Raw genomic sequence first — 23116 nt, forward strand, 5'->3', positions numbered from 1 at the left:
TACCCAAAACAAATTATATGTTATTTTTAACCACTAAAGAGACATCAGAGCCAGCGGCACACATCAAAAGGTCTATCCAAAGTGAGTCTGCTCTCGGAGGATACATGAGGACTGATCTCTCGCTGATCGCCTGGAGCTCACTGTCTCTGAGATCAGCAAAACACATTTTTTAAAAAGTCTTTCTGTCTTTATAAATAAACCACAGATTTGAGTTTTAAACAACTAAATTCTCGCTCGAAATACTTTTAAAATCACATTTCATGACACAATAATAGCAATATTTTGAAAATGATCCGAATAAATGATGGTTAAACTCAACCAATGCTGCGTGAACTCAACCAATCAGCATGTTTAGCGTCCAAGTACCGCCCCCGAAAGTTCCGGAACTTTGAAAAAGTACCACCTCGCCAGCAGGGACTTTCTGAGGGGCATTTTTTTTTACCCGGAACTTTATTTAGTTCCTGGTTCCTGCATTGGAAACACACCGAGTACCAGGCCAAAGTCCCTAGTTCCTGGGTAAAGTTCCTGCGGTGGAAACGCGGCACAAGACTATTATAAAGCAGCCAAACAACTATAAACTGATTCTGAGCTGCACTTTTGGGTAAGTGTGTTATTAACTGTTCTTCATGATAAAACACTAGAACTACTGCTACTACTGTCTAGTCTATTTTTTTTCTTCTGCACAATATGACTTTGCTGCAGCCTGGAATTGAACTACTGGTTTCGTCTGGTCAGAGGAGAACTGACCCCCAACTGAGCCTGGTTTCTCCTGAAGGAGTGGATGCCGATTTGCCATATCCTTCATACTGATATTAATTATTTTATTACATGATTTCTTGTTTGACTATTAATCAAGTTATAGCAAGAGTGAAATGTGTAACCTTATGTGTGCTGTATTTCTTTTCCTCAAGATTAATGTCCACATATTATGTGTGTGTATCCAACCGTAATGATAAGACACTCGCCAGTGCTAGAAAGCCTTGAATTTTAGATAAGTTCTCTGTGTACGTGTGTTAGTATCTGTCTGTACAGGGAGAAGCTCAGACAGTCCCAGGACAAAAACGATCAACTGCCAGTGTCCAGCATATCAGATATACGTCTTTGGAGAGTTTTATCTAGGTTTTGGAACCAATCAGAATTTTGTTGACTCATGTATTGACGCAATTAGTATCCTCTGTCAGGGTATATAGGCTAGTGACAAATGGTCAAAAAGTGCTTTAGTTTTCGAGATACCCCTACCGGAGGTAGAACTAAACCCAACAATGTTTTTCCTCATCTCTAAGGTCTCCCATATATGAAATGGATTCTTGGCTAAAAATATTTTACTGCTAAGATTGTTAAATTAACAGATATTGTTATACACCCCAAAACCAATAAAGGACTAAAATATAGCCTGTCCGTATGGGAGTTAAGGCATATAAACTAATGCAGATCAATCACACAAGCTCTGAGAGCTTTGAAACTTGACATGTTTGTAGTCAGGAAGTTGATTTAACTACTACAAAAGACTGGATGTGAATATCTTGATGTATGGAATAAATAGAGACATGTAAACACATATCTAAAATAAGCGGACATGCACAAATTCAATATCTATGCAGAATGTTTTCATTTACTTTGTGCTTGCTTTGCCTGGCATTATCATAGAAACACATATGATGGCTTGTTGGAAAGGTGGGGTTGTGCTGAATCCAGCAATACCAAATATGTAAATATATGATAAAAGAGAAGTGTTCTGTCACTCAATGTATGAGGTGTCCAAAATGAATGAAAATGGAACACTGACATAATTGAGTCCAAACCCATTCATTATCAGTGGTGAGAAGAATGTTGAGAAATTCAAATATAAGAGACATCAAAAAATATTTAATATGGCACCTTGTACTATATGGAAACAAAGATCGAAATCAAAAGATAACACCTTACCATAGCACAAACAGGAGACCAGGAGTTTTAACTTAATTAACTTTTTTAATAAAACTATAACTTAACTTCACACAATACAACTTAAATTATTAATATGTAAATATATAATAAAAGAGAAGTGTTCTGTCACTCAATGTATGAGGTGTCCAAAATGAAAGAACGCTGGATAAAAAAGCCTCAAGTCCAAATCACATTATCAGTGGTGAGAAGAAGGTTGACAAATTCATGTTTACTGCAAAGTAACTTACATTAGGTAAGTGCTGATCTATATTTATGATACATTTAATAATGATACATTTCATAAGGCACAGTATACTATACAATTCATATGAACCACAGATCCAATTGAATCAGGTTAACATTGGAACGGAACACCTCTATTAAAATATCGTCACTGAATCCTCGCATGTCCAAATTTTGTCTATTTCATATTTTTTCACAATTCAATGCTATTGGTCAAACCCCACGTGGTAAACAATCTAAAGTGTTGAAAATAGATTGAGAGCAAATCTCTTAACTCCATTGGACATTTCAACTGGCTGAGAATCCTCGTAATGCCACCTCTTCTTCACTCCGCGGCAGGAACTTCCACGCCATTTTGTGTCCTCAGGATTTAAAGTCGCAACGATTGAGAAATCCTTATCGAGCTACACATAAAGCAAGCCTTAACTCTGATTTTATCTATTTTAAACTATGATCAGTTATTGATGTATTTTAAATGTCTACTTGTCTATGAGTTTTGAGTCTAGATTTAAATGTTACTAGTGTTTTAGCACATCTGATCTCTTCTGGAAGCTGATTCCAACTGCGGGCGACATAGTAACTAAAGGAGGACTCCCCTTGTTTTGTGTGAACCCTTGGTATTTCTAACTGACTTGATCTTAGTAATCTGAGTGCTCTTGTTAGGTTTATATTCAGTGAACATATCTGCAATATATTTTGGTCCTAGGTCATTTAGTGACTTATATAAGAGTAAAAGTACTTTAAAATCAATCCTATATTTAACTGGAAGCCAGTGTAAGGACCTGAGGACTGGTGTGATATGCTCAGATTTTCTGCTTCTAGTCAGAATCCTGGCAGCAGTGTTCTGGATGAGCTGCAGCTGTCTAATGGTCTTTTTGGGAAGGCCGGTGAGGAGCACATTACACTAGTCTCCCTGCTGGCGATAAAGGCATGAACAAGTTTCTCCAAGTCTTGGCTGGAAACAAAACCTCTAATTCTTGCAATGTTTTTGAGATGATAGTATGCTGATTTAGCTACTGCTTTGACATGACTACTGAAACTAAGGTCTGTCTCCAGAATCACACCAAGATTCCTGACTTGATTTTTAGTTGTTTGACCCCTAGAGTCAAGGTATGCATTCACCTTGAACACTTCATCTTTGTTTCCAAATGCAATGACTTCAGTTTTTTCCTTGTTTAGCTGAAGAAAGCTCTGGCACATCCAACTATTAATTTTATCAATGCATTGGCAGAGGGAGTCAATAGGCGGATCTTTTGTGACATCATTGTTTATGTTTGTCGCGTTGCATCATGGGAATCGTGTGGCAGGAAACACCGCTAGATACCTGTAATTTGATTGTTTTGCACGTTTGGAGGAGGATTTAGAGAAGAGGATGGTTCACTCTTGCTGTGTGGTCAATTGTACGGTTAGTTGAGGGCCTGATAAAAAGTCTTTTCGAATTCTCTCCAAAAAGGATAGCGAAAAATGAAAGAAATGGTTGCGTGCAATTAGGCGATTGAACATTGGGAGATCACCCACGGGAGATGCGAATCATGCTGTGTGTCCTTGGCCAGGTCTAACCTCTGCTTTTAGCACGATCACTGCTTTCTGTTTGGCAGAAAAGATTGGCCCAACTTTTCGAGAAACAAAATAATCATAGGCCTTCAGACTTTTGAAAGCCTTTAATCTTTCATGAGTGAAGGGTCCAGGGGTTTCTATTAAATAAGAATAAATGTCTCCCCAGCAGATTGGTGGCCAAGACACGGGCGAGTCGGACCAACGTTTTTTGTCATCCCAGATCTCATATGGGCTTTGAATAGCTTCGATTTTGTCACCAATACAAATTTTGAGCTTCTCTCCAAACCTCCTCCGGTCTTCAGATGTTAAAGTGCTTATATATTGAGGATTTTGCCCGCTAAAGGCCCGTTCACACCAAGGCCGATATTTACAAAGATAACGATAAAGATATAGTTCTAAAAATCGTTCTCAATATTAAAGAATAGCAGAGTCCACACCATAACTATAACGATAAAGAAACGATATCGTTAGAATCACTTTCAGAACGATTTTTCCCCCTGATGAACGACAAAACATTGCCAACCAATCAGAATCAATCCTGCTGTAATGAGCTCGAGAATTTAAAGCAGCAGACGTGCCGCGTCCGCTTAAAATACACAGACAATATCATTCGCTGGTGTGGACGCTAATATCGTTATCTTTATAGTTATCTTTATAGTTATCGTGCTTGGTGTGAACGGGCCTTAACTCACTTGAAAGTGCTCGTTGCGTCTTTACAGCCCGCCATACTGTTTGTTTTGTTGCCACACAACCACTCGCGTATGCGTACAAAGATGTCATCAAAGATCCTCCTATTGGGCTGTAGTAATTTGGAGATAAGGTTAGGTAAATCTGGGTATCAGCATAGCTGTGATAGGCAATTTGGTTCTTTCTCATTATTTGACTTAGTGGAAGCATATACAGGCTAAACAAGAGCGGTGCAAGAATTGACCCTTGTGGCACTCCACATGTCATGGACGTCCACTTAGACTTATGCTCTCCTAGACTCACATAATAGCCTCTCCCTTCTAAGTATGACCTGAACCATTTGAGTACCCAACCCAGTTTTCCAGTCTCTGTAGAAGTATGTTATGATCAATAGTACTAGGGTTATTATTACTAGGCTTATTATACATGTGCATTGAAGTTTTAAAATGTATCTAATTTCTAATTATACTTGTATTGAATTAAATGTTTTGGATACCAGTATTAAATTATTGTTTTTATTATTATTTTACTGACTCAAAGTTGGCACTGTGCAAGTAGGCTAACAGGTTTTATTTATGGGAGAAAAAAGGTCTGTCTACTGGCGCCAAGTAAGCCTATCTTTGCATAACTCTTTTTCATTTCTTACAATAACGAATGAAAATCGTTAGGTTAGATACATTTGAGTAGGCTTGTTTTGTTAAAAATCCATAGCTGTAATGCTTCGGTAATGCTCCACACAGCTGTAATGCTCCACACAGCTCATGCTGAAAAGCGACGCAGTGCCTTACTCGGAGACTGGCCACATTCTCTCTTGCACGGCTGCTTCGCTAGCATCATCGGATGCCTATCAGATTCCGGGAGTTAAGACCGCAGTTTGAGCCAGTGGCTTGAATTGATATGGCTCAGACCCTGGCCCTGTGTCCTCGGACACCTCGACATCCTCCACTTCAGGTGAAGGTGGGGGAGAAAAGTCCTCTACTTCAAACGCTCTGTTGCAAAACTACTTGCGTCACTAGAGTCACTCTCCATTTTAGCGACTCTAACAGCAGCTGTCAATTAATCTGTCACTGAGGGTCTCAGGTTCACGCCCCACCGGCTCAGCCCTGCCCTTGGTTTGTCCCCTCTATCTCCGCTGTGCTCTGCCCACTTTTCAGCATTTTTCAAATATTGCCAGTGGGTGGAGTCAGGCTCTGACCAGGGGTTTAGTTACCCCTTAAAGCCTTATCTCTTGTCAAAAGGCTCGACACGACCGCAGACTTTGATAAACACTGCTGGCAGCAGCGACGTCTGTGTCTGTATCATTCTTATCAATGAGTGCATAACCTCGTATCTCCCCACTCCCAAGTCATAAAAATCTCGTATCTCAGATTAAACATGATTTTGTCCCACCCTCTTTGTTTTTTGATGATGGAAGCATAAAGAAGACAACAGCAGCTGCCAAGTGTAAAAGAACCATCAGCATATATCATTGATGGCATGGATCTTCTTCAAAGTCTCAATGATTCAGCCTTTCAAACGTACAGTGACCTGGGTCAGTGTGTCTGGAAAAAGATCGCAAACTTTAATGGGAAAGAAAGGTAACAGCTGTGTCGTTATAGTTTTTGATAGATATGACCACCAACACTCAATAAAAGATCTTGAAAGACAAAGAAGAGGCACCAAGATGGGCATCCTAGCACCAACCTGGATGAGCTGAGGTGTCAGCAGCAAATCTACCCCCAACAGAAGATGGCTTCCAGCAACATGTGCTGAGAGCCATGTACCAAACAGCAGTGTGGCATCACAGCCACCTGGCCAAAACTCTTCTCTGGAACCCAGTTGGTAGAGGATGGAGGCTCAGAGAAGGTGGCTGCATTTAATCTGTGATGTTCCAGAAGGCACCAGCACCTAAAGGAGTTAGAGACCTCACCCACCTCTACTGTAAATGCGGAAACTGCACCGATGCCACCAAATGCCAGTGTCTTTCCGTGGGCTTGACCTGCACAGGGTTTTGCTCTTGCCCTGACTGTCCAAATATGACCCACTCTGTCACTGATGACAATGTGGATGCGTGGTGTGTTGCAGTTGTAACAACATGGGGGGTTGACCCCAAAATGTTTCAAGAGGCTCTGGCTGCAGGCTTGTACTTGCACTCTCAGACTTGCACACTCAGACATTTGCACTTCCGCTAGTGACATCACTTGCAGTCTTTATTTTTTATTTTGTTTATTTTTTTTTATTACTTTTCGTTTGAATTTCCCAACATTTTATAAAGCCAGGTTGTGAAGACAAGAAAAAAGAAACTAAATTACAATGTCACTTGCAATTGCTACTTGAACACTCCGCTACCTGTGACTTCACTTGCAATCAACAAAAATCGTGCATGTTGCCAATGGACACAAGACGCTGTGGTGGTGATTAAATTATTAAAAATAATTTAGTACTATAACGTACAGGGTCCTGCAAGAAAAAGACAAGATCGGCAAATCCATGGCCAGAACACCAGAATATGAACGTTTGCGCAAAGTCTCTAGCTAAGCGTAGAAAAAAAACGTTTAACATGGCTTAATATATTAAGATGCTATTAAAATATCAAATTAAATGTACAGTTCATTAATATAAGGAATATGTATATAGTATTTTCCTCACATACCGCAAAATGTGGCATAATGGACATAGATGAGAAAGGCCAAACTCATGCTTCTCTACTTTATTAAAATACATAACTAATATGTACAGGCAAGCAGGTGAGCCCAGAATAAACGCAACACGCAAAGTTTCACATTAAGCATTTTTCCATATAGAATAAACTGTCTACAACTTGTTTATTTCACTGTCTTTGTCCATTAACCTACATTATGCGTTTTATTTATAATGATTTTCTATAGGAGGAAAACGTTTAATGTACAATTAAACAATCACTTAATGCATAATGCCCGTTCATATTTGCTGGTCTGTATATACTTAGAGTCAACAACAAGACATATAGGCTAGGCTAGGCCTACTAAATTGTCTTTATCATCTTAGTCTGTTATTAGGCCACATTAAGTGTTATGTTGTATGGGAGGACAAAGTTTGCACATTGTGTTCATAGCCATCTGCTTGACTTGCAGTACATTGAATAATAACTCTATATCGAATTTATTCTTTTAATTGAACTTAATGTGTCTGAATACATTATGCCATATTAAGTGTTAGTTTTTAACGAAAAGCTTAACGAAAGACTTTGTGCATTGCGTTCATATTCTGCTGTTCTGTGGCCAAGGTCTGTGCTTGTCTTTTTCTTGCAGGACCCTGTACATTATAGTACTAAATTAGTTTTAATCGTTTAATCACAACCACAGCGTCTTGTCTCCAGTGGCAACATGCACGATTTGTGTTGATTGCAAGTGAAGTCACAGGTAGCGGAGAGTGCAAGTAGCGATTGCAATTGACATTGTAATTTAGTTTATTTTTTCTTGTCTTCGCCACATGGCAACTGTTATAAAATGTTGGGAAAATCAAACAAAAAGTTATCAATAAATAGAACAAAATAAAAAATAAAGACTGCAAGTGAAGTCGCTAGCAGAAGCAGTGTCTGAGAGTGCAAGTGCAAGTCTGCAGCCAGACCCTTCTCCAATGGTGACTAAAAGCAGTTGATGTTCCAAATGGTTGCTGCTAGAAAATAAACTAAACAGCCTGAGAAGACAGGGCTCATTTCCCCGAAGAGTGTTTGTTTCTTTAGTTAGATTGCCATTTGTTTTAAGACAGTAATTTAAGTTGTATTGTGTGAAGTTAAGTTATAGTTTTATTAAAAAGTTCATTAAGTTAAAACTCCTGGTCTCCTGTTTGTGCTATGGTAAGGTGTTATCTTTCGATTTCAATCTTTGTTTCCATATAGTACAAGGTGCCATATTAAATATTTTTTGATGTCTCTTATATTTGAATTTCTCAACATTCTTCTCACCACTGATAATGAATGGGTTTGGACTCAATTATGTCAGTGTTCCATTTTCATTCATTTTGGACACCTCATACATTGAGTGACAAAACACTTCTCTTTTATCATATATTTACATATTTGGTATTGCTGGATTCAGCACAACCCCACCTTTCCAACAAGCCATCATATGTGTTTCTATGATAATGCCAGGCAAAGCAAGCACAAAGTAAATGAAAACATTCTGCATAGATATTGAATTTGTGCATGTCCGCTTATTTTAGATATGTGTTTACATGTCTCTATTTATTCCATACATCAAGATATTCACATCCAGTCTTTTGTAGTAGTTAAATCAACTTCCTGACTACAAACATGTCAAGTTTCAAAGCTCTCAGAGCTTGTGTGATTGATCTGCATTAGTTTATATGCCTTAACTCCCATACGGACAGGCTATATTTTAGTCCTTTATTGGTTTTGTGGTGTATAACAATATCTGTTAATTTAACAATCTTAGCAGTAAAATATTTTTAGCCAAGAATCCATTTCATATATGGGAGACCTTAGAGATGAGGAAAAACATTGTTGGGTTTAGTTCTACCTCCGGTAGGGGTATCTCGAAAATTCAGGGGCATTGTCACTGGCCTAATAACTGTGGTTGATTTTGTATTGTACTGGGGGGCGGCCTGCGAACTCCTTCGAGAGTGTTGAAGCTGACTTCTGCTGATGAAATTGCAAACTATTTTCTTCAAGTAAAATTATTATTATTAATTGAACTCATCTCTGAGTCCTGGTCTTCATTGCAACATATCTGGTCCTTGGGTTTTAACTGTAAATTCCCCTACACTCCCAAGGTTTTTTTCTCCAATGTTTGGGTCTGTGTCAATACCCCTCCACCCCCCCCCCCCAGGGTGCGTGATTTCACATAGAGCAGCTGTTACTACACAGAGCCGTTATTAACTGAGAAGATGCGCCAAAAAACGCTGAAAATGAAGTGGATTTGCGCATCTTCTCTATTAACAACGGCTCTGTGTAGTAACAGCTGCTCTATGTGAAATCACGCACCTGATGGAATTAACCGCTGATTAGAGAACCGGCTTTACTGACGAGATGCGCATTAACGATAGGCCGATCGTGATCGGAGCACCCCTAAATATGTATGACTCCCATAAAGCAGTTCAATCATCACCACACGATTATCCTCACCTGGGGTCAGAGGTCACTGCTTCATCACTGAGTTTAGGAGGATCAAACATGGATCCGTCACTCTTCAGAGACACATAGCTGTGATCAGGAGATGAAGATCTCTGACTGCAGATCCTGAGAAAACACACAGAAATATCACACTCTTTTGCTGTAAACAGTGATGAAGACAGAAAGTGAGAATCTGCAGCATCAGTCAGATGTGACGCCAAAACACATTTACATCATGATCATCTGATCCGGACGCCTTCTCCACATGTGTGAATGGTTTGCCAGCAGAAGACGGTTGTCTTCCACTAATAAACAAACTCTTAGCAATGCTGTGAGGTTTTCTGACCCACACTCAGTCATACAGGGGTCAAGCATCCAAACAAATAGTTCAAACTACATTTATCTTGAGGGAAAACCCAGTGTCTGTACGAAAGTAAAGCTCAAGGCTTTCAGATCTCTACATAGTCATATAACAAAGTATTTTACAATCACGTCTAGCACACTGAATACTGATATTTGCCCAATGATATTTGTCTATTACAAACTGAAGTACAGTCTAGTGACAAGAACACTTACCGCAGCTCTACAATGCCGCGTTTCCACCGAAATTACCCAGAACATTTGTACCAGGAACTTTTTTTCCCCCCAGACCTGTTGCTTTCTGCTTTTCCACCGCGTTGTAATGTACCGGGAAGATTAGCCAAATAGTCTGGTGATGTAGGTCTGTGCGGGTGCGCGCTTTTCTCCATACGAAGTACGCTGATTTTGGACATGCATTCTCGGTAGTTTAGACTTTGTGCATTTGACTCGGCAGTGTGATGTCCACGACGACGCAAGTCCAGTAAATCTGCAAACAGCAGCGTACTTGATAACTTCAGTCAGCTGACCGTGGCTACTGCAATTTTCCTCTCTGTATATTTACAATTAAACGAAAAATGATATTAAATACCACTGGCTCCTTTCATTTTCATTTAAACATAATAACAGCTGCAGAAATTTACTTAGTTCAAGGATGTGTGTATATATACAGCCATTACAATGAAACGAAATATTACATAAATTTGCCTTTTTTATTTTCATTTTAACAAATAGATAAATTGAATACAGACCAAATATAACCTGTTAGATTTACCCAAAACAAATTATATGTTATGTTTAACCACTAAAGAGACATCAGAGCCAGCGGCACACATCAAAAGGTCTATCCAAAGTGAGTCTGCTCTCGGAGGATACATGAGGACTGATCTCTCGCTGATCGCCTGGAGCTCACTGTCTCTGAGATCAGCAAAACACATTTTTTAAAAAAGCGCTGTCTTTATAAATAAACCACAGATTTGAGTTTTAAACAACTAAATTCTCGCTTGAAATACTTTTAAAATCACATTTCATGACACAATAATAGCAATATTTTGAAAATGATCCGAATAAATGATGGTTAAACTCAACCAATGCTGCGTGAACTCAACCAATCAGCATGTTTAGCGTCCAAGTACCGCCCCCGAAAGTTCCGGAACTTTGAAAAAGTACCACCTCGCCAGCAGGGACTTTCTGAGGGGCATTTTTTTTTACCCGGAACTTTATTTAGTTCCTGGTTCCTGCATTGGAAACACACCGAGTACCAGGCCAAAGTCCCTAGTTCCTGGGTAAAGTTCCTGCGGTGGAAACGCGGCACAAGACTATTATAAAGCAGCCAAACAACTATAAACTGATTCTGAGCTGCACTTTTGGGTAAGTGTGTTATTAACTGTTCTTCATGATAAAACACTAGAACTACTGCTACTACTGTCTAGTCTATTTTTTTTCTTCTGCACAATCTGACTTTGCTGCAGCCTGGAATTGAACTACTGGTTTTGTCTGGTCAGAGGAGAACTGACCCCCAACTGAGCCTGGTTTCTCCCAAGGTTTTTTTCTCCATTCTGTCACAGATGGAGTTTCGGTTCCTTGCCGCTGTCGCCTCTGGCTTGCTTAGTTGGGAGAGAGAGAGCACGAACGCGCGGCCGGCGACAAACTAGATGCGTGGAGCAAGCGTCTCAGCTCAGTGGCGTGTCCGTTTTTAATTCGGCTCCCATGTTAACTGGTTAGAGCTTGCAGACTGCCTGCGTGAGACGCGCGTCTCAGGTGCGGCTCAAGACGCGTGGAAAACACGTGCATGCTAGAAATAGAGCCGACGCCTATTTATTACACCTGTCACCGGCCTGAGAGAAAGAGCTCGCGCGCAAAGCGAGCCCTGGCCGCACGCTCAATGTCTTCAAACAACACGAGCACTGTCTTGCTCTCTCTCCCTCGCGCATATTAATCAATTGACACGATGGTGTCGATGTTTAAATCATTTAAAATGAGAATGTAAGTGTGCTCACCCCATTTCTGTTTGTAACAATTTTTTTTTATTTCATATCGCAATATATATCACAGAAAAATAAAATATCGCAATGTACATTTTTCCCAATATCGTGCAGCCCTAGTATATATACACAAAAAAATTACATTTTGGAAACGAAAATTTAAGTATTGAGGAATATAAATTTGCTTTTAACGCTTCTGTGCACTGGCGTCCTCCACAAGTTAAGAGATTTTAAACAAACACTTGCAGTTAACCAAATGAAACAATACACCCTTTAATGCTATAAAGGTTTGCACATCGAGAGAAATAAACAGCAGATGTTCATGGTAACAACTTCTTTAGCTTGCGCAAACGCTGCTAATACACATACATTTGTTAATAAAGTAAATAAAATGATAACATGAATGTTTTAATGCTATTGAATAAAAAGAAACGATCCACTCGAAAGTCTCGCTCATCATGACAGGACCTGGGTCAGAGAGCTGCGTCTCGGGCCGATGACGTCACTTCCAGGGAGTCATGTTGTACACGCCCCCGTCCCTTGACTCCGCCCCCACGTCAAAACAGTGCCACAAAGAGAGACGTGCAGAAAAGTGAAGCGCAAAGGGAAAATGGTATCAAGCTCAAACTAGACTGACACGCAAAATAAAAACAGCGTTGCAGATAAATTAATAGATATTGCCATGGAAAATACGTATTGAAAAATCATTGCTTTCGTGCCGTTTCATTTATATTTTGCAATTCTTAATTTTTGTTTGCAAAAAGCAAATTTATTTTCCTCAGTACTTAAATTTTCGTTTGCAAAACGTACATTTTTTTGCGTTTATATATGCCGTTAAATTGGCTCCTTAGAACTACTGCTACTACTGTCTAGTCTATGGACATGTTTCCGGTTTAAATATCACTATTCGCTTGTTAAGTCTGACGTCACGTAGCAGCGCTTCCGTGTCCAAACGCTCCATCAGTTACCATGAGAAAACAACAAAAAGGTGTTAATATAAACTCAAAATGTGATAGAATACTAGCTAAAAAGTTATAATCTTAACCTTTAACTCCATACCGAAGTCCCAGATAGCCAAACAATGAAAATATAAATATAAAAAAATATATATAAAAATGATTTGTGTTTGGGACGCTGTGAGCACGGAGACTGTAGTGTATACCGTAAGTCTGAAAGCATTTAGCTTAAATTATTAATATGAATAAACGGTGCTCATAAACGGCTGCTGCGGTCGTATTTTCAAGTGAAGTGAGTTGAGGCTTGGACCCGGAAACAGCGCTTCTTACGTCATCACTTAACAACAGAATATGCCATAACTGTACGGCTAATACACTATTTCCTCTATGAATTTCATATGTGAATATTATGTAGATCTATTGTTTACATCAAATTCATGTTTTATTCATCAGTGCAGTCTGTCTCTTTAATGCTTGAAATCATAAACCACTGTTTCGATTCAAAGTGTCTTTGATGACGGTGCTCTGTAAAAATGAAAATCATGTTTTGTTGCATTTTCTGAAAAACAAAAGGCACAAAACATTTGTTCATTATTTTATGGGTTTTTTCTTCCACTTGTTTCAGTTTTTCTGCCTCAATGCACTCCAGTGCTGTAAACGTAACGCCTCTTGTTCAGTCTGTCGAATCTAATACTGGATCATCTCTCGCCTGAGGTCAGAGGTCACTCGATCATCTCTCACCTGTTTATTCCACTCCTAAAACTCCTTCAATTAAAATCCACAACACCTTTTTTTTATATATTTGTCCTTGTAAAAATGGTGTTGTCATAATAATGTGAGGTTTTCTTAACTTTGAGGATGAAGATCTTGTCATCTATTTCTGGCCACCTAGCATGAATAAATATTAATGTGAAATACGATTGAGAGTCTGCACAAGGTGTTTATTTTGAAATGTACATGATTTCTTTACTTTTATTTTGTATTTGCTGTGCGGTTTGGACGAGTGTGCATCAAAAATAGACTATGCGCCCATTTAAAAAGTGCCGCGGCGCGTCTGGTGTAAACACGAGCATTGACCAGAGTGACCGCGATCAGCTCCGGTAGCTGTAACACAACACTGTTTGATCCCTGATTTCCACTGCACACATCTGTGGTAAGTGCTGCACATCCTGGCCCTGACAAGCGTCAAAAGTCCAGTCATCACCGGATGACAAGTTTAGACCCAGCTAAACTGTGAAAGGGACTTCTCAACCATGAACAGTGTAATATAAACTTTTCACAATAGGATTTGCTGCTTTTAGCGATATGTTTAGCTATCACATTTAACAGTTAATGCATTTGCAGATCAAGACAAACATCTGCAAAAGGCTGCAAGGAGACAATCTTGCAGCACACATGAGGATCACAATAAATGGACCAGACGTTTCTGACTTTCCATATCAAGAGGCTCTGGGAATGTTCTTCCAGAAGCCCAGAAAGTTACAGTGCAGTAACAAAAGCTGCACACTTTGTGGATAAATTGCATGTTTAGTTTAATGAACAGTTCAAATAATTGTTCAGTCAATACATTCACAGCTGCCATTAAAAGAAACAAATGAACACCATGACTCCTTTAAGTGTTTGGGTCTGTGTCAATTACCCCCCCCAGGGTGCGTGAGTTCACATAGAGCAGCTATACTACACAGAGCCGTTATTAACTGAGAAGATGCGCCAAAAAAACGCTGAAAATGAAGTGGATTTGCGCATCTTCTCTATTAACAACGGCTCTGTGTAGTAACAGCTGCTCTATGTGAAATCACGCACCTGATGGAATTAACCGCTGATTAGAGAACCGGCTTTACTGACGAGATGCACATAACGATCGGCTGATCGTGATCGGAGCACACCTAAGTATGTATGACTCCCATAAAGCAGTTCAATCATCACCACACGATTATCCTCACCTGGGGTCAGAGGTCACTGCTTCATCACTGAGTTTAGGAGGATCAATCATGGATCCGTCACTCTTCAGAGACACATAGCTGTGATCAGGAGATGAAGATCTCTGACTGCAGATCCTGAGAAAACACACAGAAATATCACACTCTTTTGCTGTAAACAGTGATGATGACAGAAAGTGAGAATCTGCAGCATCAGTCAGATGTGACGCCAAAACACATTTACATCATGATCATCTGATCCGGACGCCTTCTCCACATGTGTGAATGGTTTCCAGCAGAAGACAGTTTGTCTTCCACTAATAAACAAACTCTTAGCAATGCTGTGAGGTTTTCTGACCCGCACTCTCAGTCATACAGGGGTCAAGCATCCAAACAAATTGTTCAAATTACATTTATCTTGAGGGAAAACCCAGTGTCTGTACGAAAGAAAAGCTCTACAAGACTATTATAAAGCAGCCAAACAACTATAAACTGATTCTGAGCTGCACTTCTGGGTAAGTGTGTTATTAACTGTTCTTCATGATAAAACACTAGAACTACTGCTACTACTGTCTAGTCTATGAACATGTTTCAGTTTTAAATATCACTGTATGCCATAACTGTAGGGATAATACACTATTTCCTCTATGAGCTTCATATCGTAACGTCTGCTTACAGTCTCTTGTTCAGTCTGTCGACTCTAATACTGGATCATATCTCACCTGAGGTCAGAGGTCACTGGATCATCTCTCACCTGGGGTCAGAGGTCACTGGATCATATCTCACCTGGGGTCAGAGGTCACTGGATCATCACTGGATTCAGGAGGATTCATGGATCTGTGGCTCTTCAGAGACTCTCTGGTGTGATCTGGAGATGAAGATCTCTCTCTGATCTCCATAATGACAGACTGACACGAGGCCTGTATATCAAACACTTCACTAATCATACATGACTATATATCCATTCATTCTTCAATTATTATTATATGACAGAATATCCATTACACTTTAAATAATTCAGAGAATTGTGATGAGGAAGATAATTATTAAAATAATCAAAAACAATAATCTGTAGAGATCAGAAATATCAAATATATTCCATCTGTCGCTCAAACAGGCCTCATATTTGAGCTTTTCTTTCTTTTAAATCTCGTTCCTTCTATAATCTGATGACAGGTTCATTTCTGCTTATTTTCAGATTAAATTCAGCAGCAGCTCAGCAATTAAGAATTGACACTGTTTTTCCTCACTGGGTTGTTGTTTTTGGGGAAAATAAGACAAATAACGCGCAACTGAGGACTTCGTTCTTTTTTTCTTGGAGAGGCTGAAATATAACACACCTGTATGCGGTTTAGAGCTGAAGATCTTTATCATCTTACGCGGGCTCGGTCTTGCGCTCCTGTTTGTGAGGTAAACGAGCGGGCATGTGATGTGTTTCAAATAGCAAGAAAGATGAGAAATGGAGGTTGAAAAGGTGAAATGGAGGCTTGCCTCTGGCGATTAAGTTTTGGTTACACCAGCAACTAAAGCAAAGTCTGAGGTGTGGAAAAGTTTTGACCGTGTTTATAATGAGAATAATGAGTGACTAATGACCACCATCAGTGAGCAAGAAGACATCTACAGTGGACTCAATAATGTTTCACCACAAAAACATGTAGGCTTAGTCTAATCTCTGTGAGTAAAGGTTTTTCAAATGATAACTAAATATTCATTGAGCATTAAATGCATAATGTGGACAGAGTATTTACGCTAATGTTGGCATTATTCTTTTACTAAATGTCCGGAGGAGCCTTTATCTTAATTTCGTTATTGCCAAATACACATCTTAATTTAAAATTTATCTTAATTTAATTTTAAAAAAAGACTCTTTCTTTTATTGGTGCGTTGGTCTATTTAGAGGCTAAATGAGCCGATGTCTATTTAGAGTGCTGAGATGTTAAGATTTCACAGAGGACTTATTTTATTTCTTTATTCCAACTTCCAAGTGGTCTTCTTTAGTTATGAATAAATTATTTTAAAACGTGTATAAATGACTCATTCTTGACAAGGCAAAAGAGCTTTGTGCGTGCGCATATTTGAATAATGTCGGGCTGTAAACGGTTCGGGCTTTTAAAAAGCTGTCAATCAAAATGTACTACTTGTCGGGCTCGGGCCGAAACCTAACTTTTATGGCCCGATTACAGCTCTAATTGTGGTTTGACGATATTGGACGAGATCTGCTGAAACCACAGCTGTTTTCTAGATGAATTCAGCTCAGTCCATAAGTGATGGACTTTACAATAGTAGCAGCATCATGTAGTGCGAAAGATTAATTGTAATGGAAGAAACGATCATCACATAGGACGACGAAGAAGTTGTCACAACTTATCACGGACACCAGTTAAACTGTAACATCAGCCAAAAATAAAATCCTGTTTATCATTCAACTTCAACACCCAACTTTGCATATTAATTTGTAAATAATCCGTGAATTAATCTGAAGATATAATCCTGAAGATGAACTTCCGATCATCTGATTTTACAGGCGTCACAACTCACTACAACGGTTTAAAGATCGAGTTTAGTATGACAACAAGCTGAAAAACGAAAACATTATACAATAATATGACGTGAAATCAAAAGCTTATAACTGAACTTACCGTAATGAGATTTTTACGACAGTTTTTAAGTCTTCGAAATGTGAAGTTACATTCGGTAAGTATCGAGAGTTTACTTTCGATTTCAACACAAAGGCGTATCCTCGTCATGAAGACTGCGCATGCGCAAGAGACCTCAGGTGTCAATAACAAACAAACCCCGCCCATTTGTCTGCGTTCATTTGTCTGCTGTCAGTCTATCGTTAAATGTGTTTAGCGCCACCTGCTGCAATGGTGTGTGTGAAATAACGCATCGCATACTTCCCTACTATATAGTATGGAAAAAGCAGTATGCGACAAATTAGTATGTTTTAATCTTTTGCGTATTTGCGTTCTGCTATGCCTACTCACTTACTATATAGTAGGAGGAAAAAAAAGTATGTAAAGGAAAAAAGTACGTTCGAAATCTCAGTATTCATAAAACAGTAGGCGAGAAATCCCCGGATGTCCTACTGCTTCAGCCCAGATTCTGCAGGGATAAAACAAAACACGGTTCACGTGTTAAAATCGTATTTGTTGAGTTACTGTAGAATAAACTGTTGATTTGTTAAGGTGTAAAGACGCTAGCCAGTAACATTACAGTATATTTGTAAAAAATAAAAAAACTGTTTTATTACGTAAAGCGATCAGCAGAGCTCCAATAAGCACATGCACGTCTCCAAAGTGGATTTACATAAACCATATATACTTTAAAGACGATTAAATATCTATTTAATATGAGACAGGAAAATGTTCTAAGAGCATTGCAGAAGAACAAATCACAACATGAACAGACATCTGAGTGAGAGATGTGTGTTATTATGTAGAATTCACGGTCTACACTGTTTTAGATTAATGTAAATAAATAAATCTAAATACATTAAGTAAACATAAGTTATCTATTTCACTTGACCATTAGTATTGTTGATAAACTGAGGAACATTTGTGTTGGATGAAAAGTGAGTGAACACATCAGCATCTATCTCAACATGTGAATACAGTATATCACAGATAAATGACAGAGACTGACTCTTGTCTGGATGTTACAGGGACAGATGAGACACACGTGTGTTTATCTGATGAAGAGAGACTGATGAAGGAATGCTGTACACTACAGTAATCAATAAAACATCTTTTACATCTTAAGCTGTGGTTTATTTTAATTATGTCAAACAGAGTTATTAGAGCACTTTTCTGATTCTTGATTGCTGTTCATTTGATGCAGATCTTTTGTGATTAAGAAGGTGATAGTGTCATTTGTGGAAAAAACCTGAAACCAACATATAAAGTAAGATCATTCTGTTACTTCTAATACAGAAATGAAATGTCACTGTGCTGTTAAAATGACTGCTTTTGTTTTGTGTTTGTGCATCTTTGCAGGATCTGAAATGTCTGCAGACGGCTGTGTGATCTGAGGATGGAGAAGATGAAGTGTCAAGAGTGAAGAGCTCCATCTCTCCACAGGGACGGACTGGGACTAAAAAAAACGGTGATGACTGCATGCTTGGCGGGTGGTGGGCCAGCCCACCGGCCGTCCTGGAGTACCGGCCGTTCTGTGATTCTCCAGATCACACAGATGGCCAGTCCGCCCCTGTCTCTCCAGCTCTTACTGCTTCATCTGAGCCGGATGCTGCTGTGGTCTCTTCATCCTCAGTGACTCCAGAGCAGAGAGAGCATCTAGAGAAAGACCAGAAGACACTGAGGATGTGAGACTGGTCAGGCTTCTGTTCATAAATCAGTCAATGAAAGCTTCTTAAGCATCATCAAATAATGTCCTGAAGAATCTGGAAGTCAGACTCCATCGACTGATACTGTATGAACACAAACCAGCAGGAGAAACTTGACCAAAATCACCTTTTGTGTTTGGAGAAAGGATTGAACAGAATGGAGGCAAGTCATTAATGACTGAATTTATATGTTTAGATGAACTGACCCTTTAAAACCCCAAACAGAAACTGTATTATATATATTATTACAGGACCTCGATCCCTCTGGAGTCACCGGGAGTAAAGACACACCGCTGGAGATTGATCCAGAAACCTTCTGCTGACCAGTCCACTTCACTACACCACAGAAGAAATTAAGCTTAATCAAGTTAACATGCAACTGTAAAAATATAAACTTAAATTAAATTTAGCAGTAAATAGAGCGCTGACAACATGATATAGAGTGTTTTACTATGTGTAAATGTTTTCCAGGTCGTGGTGCTCACGGAGAACAGACACAGATGTTTGGAGCAGACACAGCAGCACATGTTCTCCCGCTCGTGTTCAGGGTCTTCATCATGGTCTTCCTCATCCTCTCTGTGCTCTCAGACAGGACTCGATGTCTCTCTCATCATGATCAGATTCAGATTGTCCCACACACGTTCTCCTGCTCGTGTTCAGGGTCTTCATCATGGTCTTCCTCATCCTCTCTGTGCTCTCAGACAGGACTCGATGTCTCTCTCTCATCATGATCAGATTCAGATCGTCCCACACACGTTCTCCTGCTCGTGTTCAGGGTCTTCATCATGGTCTTCCTCATCCTCTCTGTGCTCAGACAGGACTCGATGTCTCTCTATCATCATGATCAGACTCAGTCTGACTGCAGCAGTGATGGACCTGATGTGAGTTCACGGTCTGTTCACTTTCAAAAACAGAACAATGTTTGAATAAAGCTTTGTTTCATGTGTTGTTGACCTGTATTTATTTATTGTGATGGTTACTTTTCTTATTTTACTTGTTTATTCATGTCTCCTGTTGTTATCAGTAAATAAAATGTAGTCTTTTTTTTTCATTAACACATGCATTCATTCATTACTTAACTGAATATTGAGAAGTATTCATCTTAGCTGAATTTGTCTAGTGTGAAGTCATGCATAGCTGTGGCGTATGAAAAAAACTAATCACAGTTTGTTTTTTTACAAAAAATATATAATTATTAGTCACCATTTAACATTATTATTGTTCATAAGTGTTGGGGTGCACTAGAAATCCTTTCTGAGGTAATTAACCCCTTAACTGTCACTACGGTTACTTCACTATATTACAATCAAATCTAATCTAATCTTAAACAAACAACATATCGTTGGAAAGGTCTTAGACTCCCAAATATAAATAAAAAAATAAACTAATAACCTATTAATTTCTTTACCAGTAGAATCTTGAACAAATAAAGACAGCCCAGGAAAAATGAATCTGGATAAACCTTCTACTTTTGTTAATAAGATTCTGCCTAAAATAGTTAAATCCCTTCTTAACCAATTGTCAAAAATTCATTTTTGTTTTCTAAATCTTGTTATTAAAATTAAGATGCTGTCTGTCAAATTTTTCGATATATAAATTCCTAAATATTTAACGTATTCTTTCACTGGAATGTTAAACATCTAATGTTCAGAAGAATCATGTACTGGAAGAATTTCACACTTTGTAATATTTAACTGGAGACCTGAGGCATCAGAAAAACTAATGTGATTGCATTCTTAATTTGAGTCTCATCTTTTAGAAATAAAGTTGTATCATCAGCCAGTTGTAATATTTTTATTTCTTTATTAAATAATGTTATACCATGTAAATTTGGATTTTTAACTATACTAATAGCTAATAGTTCCACAAGAATTAAAAAAAGGGGGAAATTGGGCAACCCTGCCTCGCTCCTCTGTTGATGGAGAATCTTCTAGAAGTAATGTTCTGTAATATAACAGAACTATTAATACAGGTCCAATATAAGCCTAATATTTGAACTAATATGGCGTTTCGCCATAAAACCAGTTTGAGATTCTCCAATTATCTTATTTAAACCACTCTTTAATCTAATAGCATAAACTAAGGCTAAAATGTTATAATCAATGTTTAATAATGTTATTGGTCTCCAGTTGTCAATGATAGAGGGGTCTTTGTCTGGTTTTGGAATTAAACTGATAATACCTTGTTTCATTGTTGTGCTCATTTATTTCTGTTCTAAACATTCTTTATACATGCTAAATAAAGGGTTTTCTATCAGATCCCAAAAGACACAATAAAATTCAACAGTTAACCCATCTGATCCAGGGGATTTGAAAAACGAGCTTTAGAGATTTCAGCTTTGGAAATATCATCTTCACAATATTCACTATAATCATTAGAAACTGTTGAAACAAAAGGTTTAACTGTTTGTAAAAAAGTGCTTGTTTTTCCATTGTCAGAATGGGAAGTATAAAGATTTTCATAAAAGGAATACACAAAATATTTCATCTTTGAATATAAATGAAAGAATCTCTATTAATGCTTCAGATATAGCATAGAGTTTCTTGTATAATTTCTTTCTTCAAGAGAAAAGATATAACTAATATTCCCCTCCACCTCCTCAAACCATTTGGCTCTTGATCTCACATAAGCGCCTTTAGCTAGTTCTATATATAGATTATCTATTTCTAAATTAAGAAGATATAATTTAGACTTGTCATCTTCAGATAGAGTATTTTGTTTGATTAAAGTATTAAGTTGCTCGGTTATCTCTGTAATCTTCCTAAGTTTATTTTTCTTTAATTCTTTACCTGTTCTCATAGCAATTATCCTGACTTTAAATTTAAATAACTCCCACCTTTGAATAAAATTTAAATTATTATTTTCTAAAATATTTGCTATAAATTTAACTTGTTCCACAAAATAATTGTCAGAAAGTAGACTGTTGTTAAATTTCCAGTATACACGAATCATACTACTCTTACTCCCATCAAAAAAGATTGATATCAATTTGTGATCTGATAGAGGGGCACAAGTAATTTTGTTTCTGAAACATAATTGATTAATTAATAAGAAATCAACTTGTAATCTATTCTAGATTTGAAAGAAAAGTGCTATTATTCCAAGTATAGTCACAACAATTGGGATTCAAATATCTCCACACATCAGAAACTTGTAATGTGTCAGTTATAAAATCAAATAAATCTGAAATTTGTGAACAATGTTTGGGTGGAAAGCATATGGAGCATCGTTGAAATCACCACCAATAATTACATATCCATCATAATACTTCTTCTTTAAATCGGTTATTGTTTCACAATATAATATTGATAAGACGCATGGCGAACTGAATAATTATCACTCTGGGGTGACCATCACCTCTTCTCTGTCCCAGTCTATGAACTGAATTCACCACATCTGGAAGTTTGTGCGCAATCTTTGGAGATACTTTGGAGAGGATCTTGATAACAGTATCTCGTGTGTTACTCTCCTTGTTTGGATTACTTTCCTTTTCCCCGTAAACCCTGAGATCCCATCTTCTTTAGTAGTTCTGCATCCCCATACACTCCTCCTTCAGTCGCTTATTCAGTTGAACATTTTTTTGAGTTTCAGAATCTTCTCTTTATGGGATCTGCTCTCACGTAACAGTTCACTTACGGTGGGAGAAAGAGAGGTAATAGAAGAAGCTGTATTTTCCAAGACCCTCTCCATGGACTCGACTCTCTGAAGTGTACCGTCACATTTCGATGTGAGTTCAGCGACAGCATTAATGAGTGAATCAATTTTCTCATCAATGTTCATCTTTAATTTCCCCTTTCTCCCCGGTGGACTTTTACTCAGAGTGCATGGAAAAGATGTCACCAATTCTTCTTCTGTGTCCATCTCGTCGACACTTTTGCATTTGTCAGTCACCATGTCTGTATTAACCTGAGCCTTATCCCTGTTTTCTTTTCTTACCCATATGGGCCTGAAAAACCACACAGTAGAAGAAGAACAACTAAACTAATAATCAATCAAATTCATCAGTTTTCAGAGGTAGTTTCATGTTAATCTCTTTAATCTCTTTAATTTTT

At 38.3% G+C, this 23116-nt stretch overlaps 1 protein-coding gene and 1 long non-coding RNA gene across 2 annotated transcripts in view; both read right to left on the reverse strand.

The window, feature by feature from the left end:
- The window catches only part of LOC113109183 (NLR family CARD domain-containing protein 3-like), a 28576-nt gene extending 11081 nt beyond the window's left edge, over positions 1–17495 (reverse strand). The window contains exons 1-4 of the mRNA XM_026272830.1: positions 17362–17495; positions 15509–15642; positions 14747–14860; positions 9518–9631 (exon numbers count right to left, since the gene is read on the reverse strand). Of these exons, the coding sequence (XP_026128615.1) occupies positions 9518–9631; positions 14747–14860; positions 15509–15642; positions 17362–17469 (470 nt within the window). The 5' untranslated portion in view covers positions 17470–17495. The remainder of the gene's footprint in view (positions 1–9517; positions 9632–14746; positions 14861–15508; positions 15643–17361) is intronic.
- A 1436-nt stretch (positions 17496–18931) lies between these two features.
- LOC113109256 (uncharacterized) lies at positions 18932–19667 on the reverse strand. Its single transcript, XR_003292910.1, has 3 exons — positions 19516–19667; positions 19339–19400; positions 18932–19014 (listed from the first exon to the last, which is right to left on the reverse strand). It is a non-coding gene; the product is annotated as an uncharacterized LOC113109256 (long non-coding RNA).
- Positions 19668–23116: the final 3449 nt, after the last annotated feature.

This window comes from Carassius auratus, chromosome 9, assembly GCF_003368295.1.
Source record: "Carassius auratus strain Wakin chromosome 9, ASM336829v1, whole genome shotgun sequence".
In the NCBI taxonomy this organism is placed as follows: Eukaryota; Metazoa; Chordata; class Actinopteri; order Cypriniformes; family Cyprinidae; genus Carassius; species Carassius auratus.